The sequence below is a fragment of the Glycine max genome, chromosome 14 (genome assembly GCF_000004515.6).
Source record: "Glycine max cultivar Williams 82 chromosome 14, Glycine_max_v4.0, whole genome shotgun sequence".
In the NCBI taxonomy this organism is placed as follows: Eukaryota; Viridiplantae; Streptophyta; class Magnoliopsida; order Fabales; family Fabaceae; genus Glycine; species Glycine max.
The window spans coordinates 39064217-39079729 of NC_038250.2; the positions used below are offsets into that span (position 1 = coordinate 39064217).

The following is a 15513-nucleotide window of genomic DNA, read 5'->3' on the forward strand; positions in this document are numbered from 1 at the left end:
CATAAGATTACAAAAATATAATATATAAAATAAAAATAAAATTTATATAAATATACATATTTTAATTTATGTGAAAATAAATTTTAATCTTATATATTATATTTTAAAATATAATATATGAGATTATAAAAATATAATAAATTAAAAAATATATTTTAAACTATTTTCGCATAAAACTTATATTAATACTATATTTTGCATCAAATATTCAGATGAATACTTGAATGTAGTGGTAAAAAAGTGTGTTTCATAAATTTTATGACTAAATGAAATTTTAATTTAAATTTAAAATATTTTTATCTTAATCTTTTATTTTAATCTAACGGTTGAGATTAATCATTCTCTTTTTCACGTAATGACCATTCTAATATATGAATCTGTTAACAAATAACATAAACCAACTTAAGAATTAGAAGTTATATGCCAGCATTTAACACCCTTCTATTTTGACCCAAAAAAAAACCTTCATTTAAAACCACGGTAAATAAAAGGCTAAACATGTCATTTTAATTTTTAAAAATACAAATAATCCAAAATCTCTTTCTCATTCCCACAAATTACTCCTACCAAGTACCAACCTAAAATTCTTTTTTCTCTCACACGAATTATACTCTTTGCAAAAATTGTTTACACTTGCAAATAATTTGATTTTCTTTTTCTCTTTGATTTTCTTTTTCTCTTTCCCATATCGTCATTGACAATCTCCGTATGTTTATTAATAAGGGTAGTTTTAGAAAATTTTAAAAAATATTAGTTGTAGAAGATTTTCTTCCTGTGTAGGAAGAAAATCCCAAAAGAAAACTCCATGGCATCAGACCGAAGCAACTGGCTTAGAAAAGCCGGAGATTGCTCATACATCAAAAAATCCACTTGCAGAGTATATGTTGCATTAGCCGAAGAGTCAGCCCAAACATTGGCTGCCCAATATATGTGAATTAATAACTAAATTATATACTTTATAATAAAAATTAATGACAATTAATAAAATAATTCCTATCTATTTATAATTATAATCAATGTCCTTTTATTAACATATTTTAAATTAAATTTTAAAATTTAATAAATAATTTTTTTTTTAAAAAATCCCGGTTCAATCTGATTTGCTATACATTTTTGCACCGGTTTTCACTGGCTGTTTACCGATTTAACCGGTTTTTAACCAGTTTTGAGAATAATTCCATTTTTAAGTTACCAAGTCAGACAGGTAAACATAATCATAGGAATGACGACAATGATAAATTAATCGATTTCTACTTAATCACATATCTGTATGATAAAAAAAAATGCATATTGCATTTATTAGATCAGAACAAAAATACCAACTTGATTTCTCTACAAACAGGAAAACTTTAAATATATACGGACACACGCTGAAATCATCAGAAGAACACGATGCAAAAATCCCAATACAAGAACAAGAGTGACTTACATAAGAAAACTAATGAATAAACAAATTGCCTTGACATGCAGAGTGAGCCATCATGCATATGCTGACCTCAATTCATTCAATTTGACGCGAATATAACCAACACATGCATTTTGTGCTTTCACATCATCTACTCATGCTGAGCACTAGCTGCTTCTGCTTTGTCAGGATTAGCTAGTTCTGCTTTCTCATGGTGGAATTGCACCACAATGCATGTAATGTTATCTGCACTCCCACGAGAAAATGCTGCTTCTGTTAACTTTCGTGCAGCTGCCTCAGGCTCCTCTTCCGTGCGGGCAAGAGAAACAGCATCCTGAGCATACAGAGAACAGATGGAATATTAAACAGAACAATAAGAACTCTTGAACCAAGTATATAACAGATGAGCGAGTAAATATGTTGCATCAAACAGAAAATTAAACACCACATCAGGCACCCTGGAGAATTGGATGTTACATAATGTCTCACAGGTTCCTTTTTTCCAACTACTCCTAATCCTAGACAAACATAACTACATTTCTTTGGTACTAAGTCTCAGCAAATATAAAATAAGGTCAAAGGCCCGGGAATAGAAGTATTTAATTTTCATTGGCAGTCACAATAGCCTTGATGAGACCAATAACAGTTATACTGATACAGTAAAAGATGGCAATAAAGAACCCTAAAAACCCTATACTAAAACACCTACGGTCCATATTGGGCTACTTTCCTTGGAGCATAGTATGTCCCAGAAAGAGGTAGAACTGTAGAAGTCGCAACTCGAATAGACAATCCTCACCAGATCCCCAAAACCCAACCAGACGCTATCTTTTTTGTTTCCCTTCCCTGACTCCCAACTTGTTTGTTATTTTATGATAGCTAATCTTTTCTGGTCCACTGATCACTACTCTTGAAGACATAGTGTTAGGATATAAGAAGGGAGAGTTTGTTAAGACATATAGTTAGAATATTAATGAGTTGGTTGGTTAGAGACTAGAGGGGTTATTTAGATATAAATAGGAGGGGAAGGGTAGGAGAGATTCAGATTTCTTGACGTTGTGATTAAGACCGATCTAAGGAGCTTCACTTGAGGAGAATTATATTATAGATTAGGCATATTTTATATTTGAGCTTTTGTTAGGTCTCGTCATTTGTATTGAACTTAAGTCTCTTTCGTTAGTTTGTGTTTGATCTTTGTTGGGCTTATTAGTTGTAGGTGCATCATTAGTGGGCTTTCTTGTGTGTGAGGTGCGACTTTTAATATTTTTCGCTTTTGTTTGAGCCAACAGTAATGGGCATTGGTAGCTGTGGATTCATAGTATAAATAGGCAAAATGTTGATTTTGTAATAAGTTGACTCATTTTTTGTGAATGAAGCTTTAAGCCTTGTGCATGAAGCCCACTAATGATGTGCTGCGCCTACAACTAATAAGCCCAACAAGAGTCAAACAAACAAACTAATGAAAGAGGCTTAAACTCAATATAAATTACAACATCCAACAAAAGCCCAAATGCAAAATATGCCTGATCTATAATTGTCATGGTAATCAGAATCGTAGAAGCGCACGATTCTGTGGGTCTACTATGGCTGCGCAAGTAGGCCCATGTGCAGAATCAGAAATTTGCAAACTCAGTAGAAGCATGTTGTGCACTTTGTTTTGCAGATCAGTTTTGAGTCTTTGGCATTTTGTTTTCCTCCTTTTGGGCTTCTTAAAGCCTAAGCCCACAAAACCCAAACCCCAAAACCAACTCTTCTGTCGTAGCCCTATGTCCCAAATCATGATATATTAGAAGTATTAATAAATACACATGATTTGGGACATAGGGTTACAATAGACGAGCTGATTTTGGGGCTTCAATTTTGGGGTTTTAGTCTTTAAGAAGTCGATAAGGAGGAAAGCAAAATGTCAAAAGACTGAAAACTGATTGCAGAACAGAACTGCACAACACGCAGTATTCTAATCATGCTTATTGTCCACTTCTGTTTTGCAGGTCAGTTTTGAGTCTTTGACATTTTGTTTTCCTCCTTTTGGGCTTCTTAAAGCCTAAGCCCACAAAACCCAAGCCCCAAAACCAACTCTTCTGTTGTAGCCCTAAGTCCCAAATTGTGATATATTAGAAGTATTAATAAATACATATCACGATTTGGGACTTAGGGTTACAATAGATGGGCTAATTTTGGAGCTTCGGTTTTGGGGTTTTAGTCTTTAAGAAGTCGACAAGAAGGAAAACAAAATGTCAAACGACTCAAAACTGATCGCAAAACAGAAATGCACAACACACTATTTCACGAATTTATGATTTTGCGCTACACTTCTACCAAGTCAGACAAACTAATAAAAGAGCATGGCGCCATGTAAGACAAAATTGTGGGTCAAGATGTAGAGTTGTACAATTCTATGTTCTTGGACTCCCTTTCCGTATGTGTCCCTGTGCAAACTTGTCAGAAAGCAGAATTGCCAGACTCGCCGCACTGGATAGCAAGATAGTGAGAAGTCGAGTGCATTTGCAAGTTTGCTATTCTGGGCTAAACAGGGCAGTCTTTTTTGTTTTTTAATTCTGTTTTGGGCTTTTAAACCCTAATTCCAAAAGGCTCAAAATTGCTTTCAGTTTACCCAATGTGACTATTACTTTGTTTTCAACCCTAATTTTTACCTTGAAGAATGAAGCCTAATAACTGAATGAAGTTACTGCCTCCTCCTCACCCTGCTCTTCTCATTGTCGCAAGTCCCAGCCACACGAACACCACAACCACCACGTCTGAATTTAAGCTTATTTAAGTATTTGATGTGTAGTAGTATATATGTGTTTTTTATCATAATTTTACCATGTATGTTAGATGCATATATAAGAATTTATATGCATATTTTTAAATTTTTTAAGTCTTGTAGAATCCATGTTTCAAGTTACAATTTCACGATTTACAATTCTATGACCATGTGAAAGAGGCTTAAGCCCAACAATATAAATGACAAGGCTGAACAAAAGCCCAAATGCAAAATATGCCTAATCTATAATTCTCATGGTAGTAGTAGAAGTGCACGATTCTGCAGGTCTACTATGGCTGGGTGAGTAGTCCTGCGCAGAATCAGAAATTTGCAAACTCGGTAGAAGCGTGTTATGCACTTCTGTTTTGCGGGTCAGTTTTGAGTCTTGGACATTTTGTTTTCCTCCTTTTGGGCTTCTTGAAGCTCAACCCCAAAACCAACTCTTTTGTGGTAGCCGTAAGTCCCAAATGGTTATATATTAGAAGTATTAATAAATACATATCACAAATTGGGACTTAGGGTTACAATAGACCAACTGATTTTGGGCTTCAGTTTCAAGGTTTTAGTCTTTAAGAAGTCGACGAGGAAAACAAAATGTCAAAAAGACTCAACTGATCGCAAAACAGAAGTGCACAACACGCACTATTCTAATGATGTGTGTTGTGCACAACCTTTATGCTCATTATTTTTCTAGTTTCTTTTACTGGCTATATCAACTATCAGGATAATCTATTTCTGCCTGATAAGAAATGAATATTAGGAGGCATCAAATATGCACATATGAACAAAATGCATGACTAAGAACGAAGACAAAGCTTACATCATTCTGTACTACATCCCAGAGTCCATCACTTGCAAGAATAATCAGTTCAATTTGTTCATCTATCTCCTGGTCCTGAAAGTATATGAAAGATAAATTACTTTGTCAAACTATTACCGCTTGTCACTTTAACATCGCTCCAACAAAATATGCCTAAATCACACATGGCTCCAACAATATATTAAATATATGCACATGATAAGTTTACTAGTCCAGACTAAACCTATAAAGACAACTCGGTAAAAGAAATTACCTTATACACATGATTTTATTGATTTTTTGAACAGTCTATTAACAGACTACTAACTAGAAAAAGCAGACTATTTTCACATATTGAGGGTCTTTGGGTGCTTTACATTTTGTGTTTGGTTAGAATATCTCAGTAAATCTTCAAAAGCTATTGTGGAACCCCTTAGATATCTAATTGAGGAAACAATCCTAAAGAGTTGCTTCTTTATTTTATTATGTTTCGATATTTGTTTCCTTATGAGATTTTAGGTATTCAGGGAAAAAATCAAGAAAAGAAAGACCCATAATTCTTTGTTGGATTGAGTGCTTACTACTAAGCCAAAAGTTATAGCTGATAGTTAGGGCGCAACTCTTTCTACTTAAAAGCATAACAGCCCAAGCGCCATGAGTTGACTGTGACTTGACCCACCTGAGCCTCCACCACGGGACAATTGATGCCACAACCCGGCAAACATTCTTAATATCCATTCACCATAATCATCTCATGACAGAAGAAGCTGACAGTGGAGACAACCAGTGGAGGAGACAGCCAGAGTATAGAACAAGTCAAGGATACTCTTCAAACTTCTGAAAGGAGGACATGGCAACTGGAAAACTGTTTGAAACATGGTAGAAAAATGCACAGCAGAAATCATATACAGCAGAAAAACATGGGTGTTCAACATTGGAGATGTCACAACAATGAACTACTGCCAAAGTACAGGCGATTAGTGACCTGACCAGAGATGCTTTTCTGACTAGAGAAGAAAAATACTGGAAAGATAAACCAGCAGGAGAGATGACTAATTTGAAAGAAGAATTGTGAAAGGAAAATAGAACTCCAAATTTTAGGAAGCTTGACAACTACGTCAGTAGCGACAAATTTGAAAGAAGAATCAGGGAAATTAAGTAGAAATTGGAATTTTAGGAAGCTCGGTAGCGGAATAGTGATGGGATAGGTCATGGAGGATGATATCTATTTGATGCCATGCTGAAATTCTGGGATTTTGGTATTGAGGGAAGAAATTGAGCAAAGAAAGACTTCCAATAATATTCTCTTTATATTGTGATTATGTATTTATGTTGTTCATGTTTAAAAAAACCTAAAGCACTAATCCTTATTTATATTAATCATACAATATTACTCATATTAGGAAACATGGAAACTAATTCCAAGCTATAATCTTTAATATACCCTGAAATATGAAAATACAATCTAGATCATAGTTATAAATCTCAAATGGCGGCGCATATAGTTGGAAGCAAAATGACCAATATTTTGAATATCATAATTATAATACAAACTAAATAATTTATACTACACATAAATACTTAAAAAAACAAAATTTAGAAATTTCCTGATAAATAAATAACAAGTCACAGTTTACACATACACATCATCAATCTAGGAGAAATAAGAACATAGTAATGAAGTACAAAAAAAGTTAAAGATGTTGGTAAAATTAACAGAAAAGGAACATAAATTAGATAAAAATTAGTAAAATCTGAATTGCGAAGTTTAAAGGAAGAAGAAAGAATGAAACACAGGAAAGAAATAGTCCTATACAGTATGAAAGAACAGAGGTAACTCTTTGTGGAATGGTCAAGGAAAGGTATTAAGTTTCTAAAGCGAAAAATCATCAGAAATTGGGAGAGCAATCACAATTTTAACCAAAAAAAGACCTAAAATACATTGTTTTAGGGGGTAAAATTGGGTTTTCAAAACCCATATCATGGTAGTGCAGCTATAGCACGTGAAAAGCTACTATTTTGGCTGTGCTATTGCAGCTGCAATGGCACTATTGGAAATGAATCTGTTATTTGAATCCAATAACAAACTAGGTCCGCTCCAATACTCCACTATAGTGCCACTATAGCGCGCCATTGATTACTACAATCTAGATATTATTGGATGCTCTAAAGTCTGAATCATGCTATGATACTCTAAGATACTATGATATGACCAAGTAATTATTGGATATTTTCCTATGTTCTTACAGGAATTACATTGTATTAGTGGGCTGTTCATTTTTTCTCTCTCTAATTGTTAATATCTTTCCCTTGATTTGATTTACTTCAGTAATTCTTTTGTCAATAATCACATGATAAAAAAAGGACCTTCCTAATCACAAGTAAAAGACTAATTAGTAACTTCTAAATTAATAACAGGTGTTCAAACTTTGATACATGTCTTTGTAATACGATTATGCTTGTATTATACTCATTAATAAATAGAGTACTTAATTTGGCCCCTGAAAGCTAGAATTATATCATTATTAAACTTTATTCTACTAAGTTATTCCCTTGTAAAAGTAGAAAGTTACTAATTATCCATACAGTGAAAATAATTATTAGAGTGAATCATATCTAGCTATAAACTTTCAGGTTGCAAACAGTAATCAAGGATCACCTGGATCTCAGGTTCTGCTACTACAAACTGCTTCAGCATACGGTTACCAAAGGCACGAGACATTGCTAGCACCCCTCCAACCCTCCAAGTACCTGACCAGAAAAATAAACAAATGTAAAATCACATGCCCAAACTAAACATTTCATCCTTTGGATTGTTGACCTGGTTTTAAGGTGAAGATATGAAGCATGTTTCCATTTATGTATAAGTTCAGAACATGGATACTATTTGTATAAATCAATCTAATGTTTAAGTTTATTTGTCCTGAAGCACAGCAGGTATCATCCACTTAATTACTGTCCACATGCCCGGAACACATATCGATGCATGATAGTAAAAAATGTGATATTATATTCTTGTTCATACAAGATCACATGGGATTTTGGTGGCAGCCAGCAATCGTATCATGCTCAAATTTGTTCTCGAGAGATTGTGTAGGATCAACATGTTTTCAAACAATCCCACCATGTAGACTAGAAAGCCCATTTGTGAAAATGGCCAGAGAACCAACCCAATTTTAAAAACCCTTCAATCCATGTTTCCTCCTCCCATTTTGACTTGCCCCTTTGCATTCAAACCCTGCAGCCTCTTGTGCTGACCTTCTACAAACAAGACTCGGTGATGGCAATTTGATCTCTTTTCTGCTGCTGCTCGGTTTGTTCTGCTACAAGGCTTCCTGATCTGCTTGTTCCCCCACAGTCTCTGATCTGCTTGATTTGATATTCTTTGGGTGCTGGTCCAGCTAGGTTTTTGGTTTAAATTTTAATCAACTCCTGGCCATTTGGATACTGCATTGGTTTCCTCTCCTTCCAGCTTCTCTATGTTGGTGCTGGTTTGACTGGGGTTTTGTTTCTCTGGTCTGTTTTGCTGCACTGAATAATTTGCTAGAGTAGAGAAGAGATCTAGAGTTGGACTGTTTTCTTATGGTGTTTTGAGTTTTATTTGGCATATGCCATCTATATTTGAAGTTAAACTGCAACTTAAGCTTATGTTCTGAGTTTGTGACTTATATAAGTCATATGTGAGTGTGACCTTATCCTCTTTCAGTGTATGTTTTAACTAAATGTTAGTAGCAATTCTTATTTATGTTATATGCAGTTATGCACAAAAAATTATGTATGGATATAATTTTGTATTTTAGACAGGAACATACTGTCCATATTATTACACAACTTAAGTGTTCCCTCTGCCTTTCTAATCCAATCCAAGGTAGGATCTTTTGGCTACCTTGTACCAATTTGATAATGACATATATTTTGTTCAAGAGTAGCAAAAGAAAATTTAATAAAAGGACTGAATCACTAAACTTCTATAAATTTCCATGTACTCATACGATAGAATAAGAGATAACAAACTTTTTACAGATAAAAGGTGGGCAAATATTTGGCATGGCCATCAGCCAAAACATAATTCCATGCATATTATTATGCCAAGTTGCCAATATAACCCCTGATAAAAATGATCCAAGATAGAGTCAGCTCAAGCTTCTAAGGTCAACATCAAATCTCAACTCTGGCCAAAGATAACATGGGAAATCCCCAAAACTGACCCATCCCCAGTGTATGTTGCACTAAATGTGGCAGAAGCAGAATATCACAACAGAACTATAATGATGCTATTTATATGCCTGAAATATTGTATCTCACCTGCCCACATGACAACACCACCAGCATTCTCGATTCTCTTCCGCTCATCACTTCTATTTGGTTTATGATCCTCAGAGAGAGCATTTGCTGCCAAAATAAAAAAAATTAATTCAAGATACCAATCTTATTTCCAAAATGTATTCAAATGGAACTGTAGGAGAAAATTTATCATATGACCAGACAAGGACTCTTGTCTGAAATGCTGTATCTTCCACATGATCTCTGTATTTACATTATCAAGCAGCTTTTCCCCAACATCACATCATTAAGATATAAACACTTTTTTCCATTTTAAAAAAAGAAATTTGACAAATATAATACCAAATACTGCATCAGAATCTATAAATGATATGAGAATTTAAACTCCACCTATATTATTGTTAATTAATAGTGACAACAAATTGAAGATATCATAAAATAGTAGGTTATATAATTAGTACCTTTACCAGCTTTTGATATTATAGTCCTAGAATCTCCAACATTTGCTACATAAAGATGGTTATCAACCAAAACTGCTGTCGAAGCTGTAGATCCATCATCCCTGAAGGTGTCCTTTTCAGAATCCAGAAAATTAGCATCAGTCTGTTGATATGTTTCACCTGCAAGCTAGCGGAGGTTACTATAATTGCAAAAACTGATAATGGAAGATCAAAAGCAATCCATGCAGGAATCTGGCCACAGACCCCATAAGGAAGGAAATACGACAAACATGTGATGGGTATGCATTAAACACTTTCAACAATGTTGGAACACACAGTAAAGCATTAACAAAATAACAAATAATAAACAAAAGATATTACAATGAGACATTGACGAAAATAAATGAGAAAAAGCAAACACACTTATAGCCAATTTGGCATCTGTCAAAAATTTTGGATGCTTCAAGAGATTATCAAAAAGATGCTCCTTTAAATACTCAGCAGCACGAGAACCACCGTGACCTGTATGGAATTTAAAATTTAAGGCATATTACCAAAACTGCATAACAGATGAATGCAATTGCAATCACTGAAATTAAAGAACTATATTTCTCCCATGCAAGTGATGTAGTAGAAAATCTTACCATCAAATATTCCAAATAAGCATATTGATTGGCCACCAATCTTCAATGTCTTAATATCATAAAAATCCTCCATTGTCACTCTCTTTCCCCTAAAACTTGAATACCCACAGCTAAGTCTTCCATCGTCACTGCCAAATAAAAATTCATTGAAATAAGTACCATTTATTTTATCACAATATAGATCAGCAAAAGTATAAAGTACACCAAATCCAGCCAGTCAAGCAAATCAAATTATTCAATAATGGCATTCTTACAATGCAAGCCTTAACTAAAATTTTACATCGATTTGTATCATAGTATGGGTGAATAAAGATTAGTTCAGCTAAGAAAATTACAAGGAAGATAAAGAAATATTATTAACTTAACTCCTTGATTTCAACTTTCAAGTACAAGTTATTAAAATTCAGGGTTCCACTAATAGTATTACCTTCCACAAAAAGAACTTGACCTTTTAAGGGAGGTTTCTCTAACAGATACATTCATTATATTGAGGCATGGGAGTTTAGCTCTATTTATGTTTTCTTTTTATTGTCAATGTTGTCTTGTGTTTTGTTCCACAGTTTCCACCTCGTAGGGATAAAGATTTTTGTTGTTGCTTTTATTGAGCAAAAAGAAACACAGTTCAATAAACAAAAGATAAACCAGCACATGAATCTAATGATTTAAGAACCCTTAGAAATGGCCACCCATGGTGTGCTTCTTTAGATTGCACTACTCCTTCCTTAGAAATAAAATACTAGGTCATTGACTTTGATATGTGGGGTCTTCAAAAATTCCCTTGGGCCTTTGTAAATCTTGCTTTCAACAGCCAAAGGCTATTTTGGCAGTGATATAACATTAACACCCTCTCTTTTTTTCAAAATTTCCCCATCATCTTGAATAAACTAATGTAAATGTCAATCACGTTTTTGGTAAGTTGATGTAGTCAAGAATAACTTTCCTTACAAAGCCAAACAAAAACACAATTCCAAAAAGCACATTCAGATAACAGTCCTAAACATAGAACTGACTTTTTCAAATCATAGTTCTCTTCAAATCTAAAATCTAACAACCCAACTCAGAGCCTGTTGAAACTCCTAACCTTGTAAATGCTTAACTGCAACGGCCAATAGGGATGTTAAACCATAGTACCAAGGCAACAAAGTAAAGATTCCATGTATCGCCAATAACAGATATACAGTTTTCAACATGTCAGCACAAGTTGAAAGCAAGTTGTGAGAATCATATTCACCTTTTCCACCCTCCACTGGCAAACCGACCATCATCATCTTTCTCTGGCATCGTATCAACAAGGGGTCCAGCCCTTGACATAGAACCCGTATCAACCATCATCCTTGTGGTTGTCTTGTATTCACGAATTGGCCAATGAGAAAAACTCTGAACTGCCTGCAAACTCCTCCCAAATCCGTTGATTCTCACTCTGTTGGCGAAGGTTCCAGCTTGAACAACCAAAGACCTTACACAACTGCGGCATACCATCTAAATGATGTACCTGGCAAATCACACAAATGCTCTCAAATCCCAACAATAGTTGAACTCTAAGGCAAAACAAATGAATAAAAAAAAGGCAAGTACACAAATTCACAAACCACGATGAATAATCAGCCAATCATAACCACACTCATCATTAATCAATATAATTATCCAACACAGTTTCGTGAAATCAAAAAGAAAAAAAGTTCGAGGATCAAAACCTTTTTTTAATAATTGAACTGTCTAAGGAACTGTAATCATCTATTCGAAAAGCAAATTCAAAGCAAAATTCGGAGAGAATTGCGGAATCAGATGTTGAATGTTCGAATTCGGATCCGATATGAAGTGGATCGGTTCAAAAACGTGCCAGGAATCTTAATCCGGATCAAGGAAAGGTTGGGAGAAGAATCAAATAACGCAGAAACAGTTTCTATGTGGGAATCTAGAATGAGAACGAAACCCTAGAGAGAAAGAGAGCGAGGGTGAGAGGTTAGAAGAGAAGCATAGCGAGATTTGGCAAAAGCGACAGAGGGAAAAGGAGAAGGGTAAGAGAAAGAAAGGGAAAAAACCTGAGAAAGATAGCAACGTGTAAGCCTGGCAAGTACTCATATCATACTTCTCTTTCGCATGCCCAAATATATGACTACTAGTGTGACCCGTGCGTGTACGCACGGTCAGTTAATTTTTTATTTTTTATTACATAATAAAAATAAAATAAAATATAGTGTGAAACAATAAAGAAATTTATTATTTATGATAATATTATGCTTAAAATTATAAAATATTAATGATAAATGTTAATTTCTATAATTCCTTTTTCATATGTTAATGATAAACTTATTATTTAGTTTCTTATATGCTTGAAACTACATAAAACAGGTTAGATATTCATCAAAAGCAAAAGAAAATAATGATTTGACCCAAAGAAACCAAACATATAAGAGAAAGAAATACATAATAAAAATTATAGGAAATAAAAGAAAAAAAATTACCTTTCTGATTAGAAAACAAACTAAGAAATTATAGAACAACAAAGCCTACATAATAATAATAATAATAATAATAATAATAAGAGATAGGAAATAATTGTTTCTTAGTTTGTTTTCTAATCAGGGAAAAAAATGATTAGGGAAGAAAACTTGTGAATTATTTTTGTTTTTCTTAGTATTATTATAATTATTATGCTCTATTCGTTTATAGTTTCTTAGTTTATTTTCTAATCGGGGGAAAAAAATAAAAAGGATTAGGGAAGAAAACTCGAGAATTATTTTGGTTTTGCTTGTATATGTATGATAAAAAAAATAAAACATTAAAAAGGATATATAATAAGTTGACAAATTAATAAAATAAAAAATAAACACACTTGCTAAAGTTAAATCAACTACACATAAATGTCATATAAGTCTAATTATTATTACAAAACTTGATTTAGAAGACCAATTTGAATCAGGGATGAAAGTCATTATTTTGAAAGTCATTATTCTATTATGTGCATTCACATAGAGATATCAAAATAAACATTTTCAAAAGAATATATAATGAAAACTTAAAAGTATACATCAACTTACTCCTCCATGGACCAAAGCAATGGCCATGATTGTTGCTGCTTCCGTGACCCATGACAGTGGCGGATCCAAGACCTTAAGTCAGCGGGAGGTAAATTATAAAAAATAAAATTAGTGGGTTCAATTATATAAATATAGATGAAATAAAATACAAAAATATAAGATTTTATTTACAAATTTGATGATTTTTAAGAAATGAGGGAGTGCAAGTGCACCTCCTGGAGGCAACGTAGGTCCGCCATTGACCCATGAAAGAGGATTCCACACAAATCATAAAAACTTCAAAATCTTGCTCTCGTGCAAAATTCATACAAAAACTCAGGAGAGAAACTAAATCTGAAAATAGAAACCAATAATAAACACTATAAATAGCAGCATACTTTTCGAGACTCCAATAATTATGTCCTAAGTTTGACTATCTTTGCCTTGAGCTGCCCGAGATGACACTCTGCACAGTAGACATAATAATAACAATAATAATAATAATAGTAATAATAATAATAATAATAACAACAACAACAATAACAACAATAACACAAATAATATCAGTAAAAGGCAAAAATATTGACCATTATAGATCAAAGCGCTAAAGATTTTACACCAGCAAAGGAAAAACCATCTCGAGCCTTTAACTAATGGGAATATAAGCTCTTGAAATTACACTCAGAACCTAACCAAGCAAAAAAAAAAAGAATCCGAAGAAGCAGAAAAATAAAAAAAGGATTCGAAGAAGCACAATGCTTTTCTTTAAACTTGGACGAAGCAACCAAAAAGCTTAACAAAACATAAATCTAGGAGTTTCTACCTATGTATTAAAACAAAAAAATAAAATTAAAACTCATGGAGAGTTTAGTAAGGGAATTTGGCAAAATAGCCCCGTAAAATAAAACTCATGGGGTGCCTCCTCACAAAGGGGGTCGCAGTGACCGGGCCTGGGCGACTGTTTATCAAAAACACATGTCTCCACAAAGTCGTAAGACCATTTATGGGGGCTTAGATGTAATTTGGAATATGAGAGATGTTTAATGAAAGGAAAATGGACCCCATTTGGATAAAAATAGCTACTTTCTTTAGACGCCTTTTTTTTCCCTAGATTCTCCACAACCTATCTAAGTGGTTCAGCTACTTTCGTTTAATAGTTTTGTTCTTTTGTTGTTTTATTTATTGGTAAATATTCCTCAGCCTACTTTAGAAACATGTAGCAAAAAGTATTTGATTATCTTCTTAAGTGGTTGATCTTATGTCTAACAAAACATATTTGATTGTCTCTATCATCCCTTCTGGTATCACTATGGTAGATATGAGTGTATTGGTTATTATTAGTGGCCCCTTTTTTTTCTCACTTACATTTTATGATCTAATTGGGTGTTAATTCTTAATGTTGAATAGATACATGATCTTGGAAAGAAGATTTGGACATCAAAGGGAGAAGAAAAAGAAGCTGCCAAGAAGGAGTTCATAGAGGCCCTTAAATTGTTGGAGGAACAACTGGGAGATAAGACTTATTTTGGAGGAGACAATATTGGCACTTATTATTTATTTAGCAAGCATCAAGTTTTTATTTTTGCAAACCCTCCTTCTGTCAATACTCAGTACGAATTTAACAAATTAATCATAATCCTCTTGTAGACTGTGTTTTTTTTTTTTTGCCTCAAAAGAAGACATATAAATCATTTTTCTTATTTTTTTTTCACTGAAGTAGAAACCAAATCAATTATTCCTGAAAAGAACTAATAAAAGAAATACAGAAAATTAATTAGTTGACAAAAAGAAGGAAAATGTCGTGAGATCATACACCTATATTTCAAAGGGAATGACTAAAAACAAAACTGAAAAAGTTCATCTCATATCCACAATAAAAATTCTCCGGGATTTACTTTGGCTTGGTGAGAATGAAAAAGCAATTTCATTTTGCATGGAACTCCCTGGGAGGCATTGAATACTGCAAGGCAAAGACATGGCAATAGGATTTTGTATCAGTAACCAAACCAAATGCTTGAATTAAGTTACTACTAATTAATTGATTATTACCATCCCCATATGATGCCATAGTGAGAGGCGGGGAAACAATCTTCCGAGAAATTTTAGTGATATCATTCAAAGTGATTCCATCTACGACTGCATTTAAGAACTACT

At 33.6% G+C, this 15513-nt stretch overlaps 1 protein-coding gene and 1 non-coding gene across 3 annotated transcripts; both read right to left on the bottom strand.

The window, feature by feature from the left end:
* Positions 1-1271: 1271 nt before the first annotated feature.
* Positions 1272-12469, bottom strand: LOC100813138 (probable protein phosphatase 2C 76). Of its 2 annotated transcripts, XM_006596231.3 has the most exons (10): positions 12382-12445; positions 12034-12273; positions 11571-11831; positions 10340-10467; positions 10119-10217; positions 9717-9875; positions 9277-9363; positions 7631-7722; positions 4993-5067; positions 1272-1739 (listed from the first exon to the last, which is right to left on the bottom strand). In XM_006596231.3, the coding sequence occupies exons 3-10, from the start codon at positions 11816-11818 to the stop codon at positions 1557-1559; spliced, it is 1071 nt and encodes a 356-aa protein (XP_006596294.1). In that variant the 5' UTR covers positions 11819-11831; positions 12034-12273; positions 12382-12445; the 3' UTR covers positions 1272-1556. The 2 variants fall into 2 exon arrangements, with proteins under 2 accessions (XP_006596294.1, XP_006596295.1); XM_006596232.3 differs by lacking the exon at positions 12034-12273 and having other exon boundaries at positions 12382-12469.
* On the bottom strand, positions 3415-3643 carry MIR9753 (microRNA MIR9753). The gene has a single exon (NR_126801.1). It is a non-coding gene; the product is annotated as a microRNA MIR9753 (primary transcript).
* Positions 12470-15513: the final 3044 nt, after the last annotated feature.

What these genes read in the sequence shown, in the direction of transcription:
- LOC100813138 (XM_006596232.3), bottom strand. Translation starts at nt 11,818, where the DNA reads ATGGTATGCCGCAGTTGTGTAAGGTCTTTGGTTGTTCAAGCTGGAACC. An exon ending in GCCAGTGGAGGGTGGAAAAG is followed by an intron (nt 10,468 to 11,570) that starts GTGAATATGATT and finishes TTTATTTGGCAG; the next exon opens with TGACGATGGAAGACTTAGCT. An exon ending in GGGATGTAGTACAGAATGAT is followed by an intron (nt 1,740 to 4,992) that starts GTAAGCTTTGTC and finishes CTGTATGCTCAG; the next exon opens with GATGCTGTTTCTCTTGCCCG.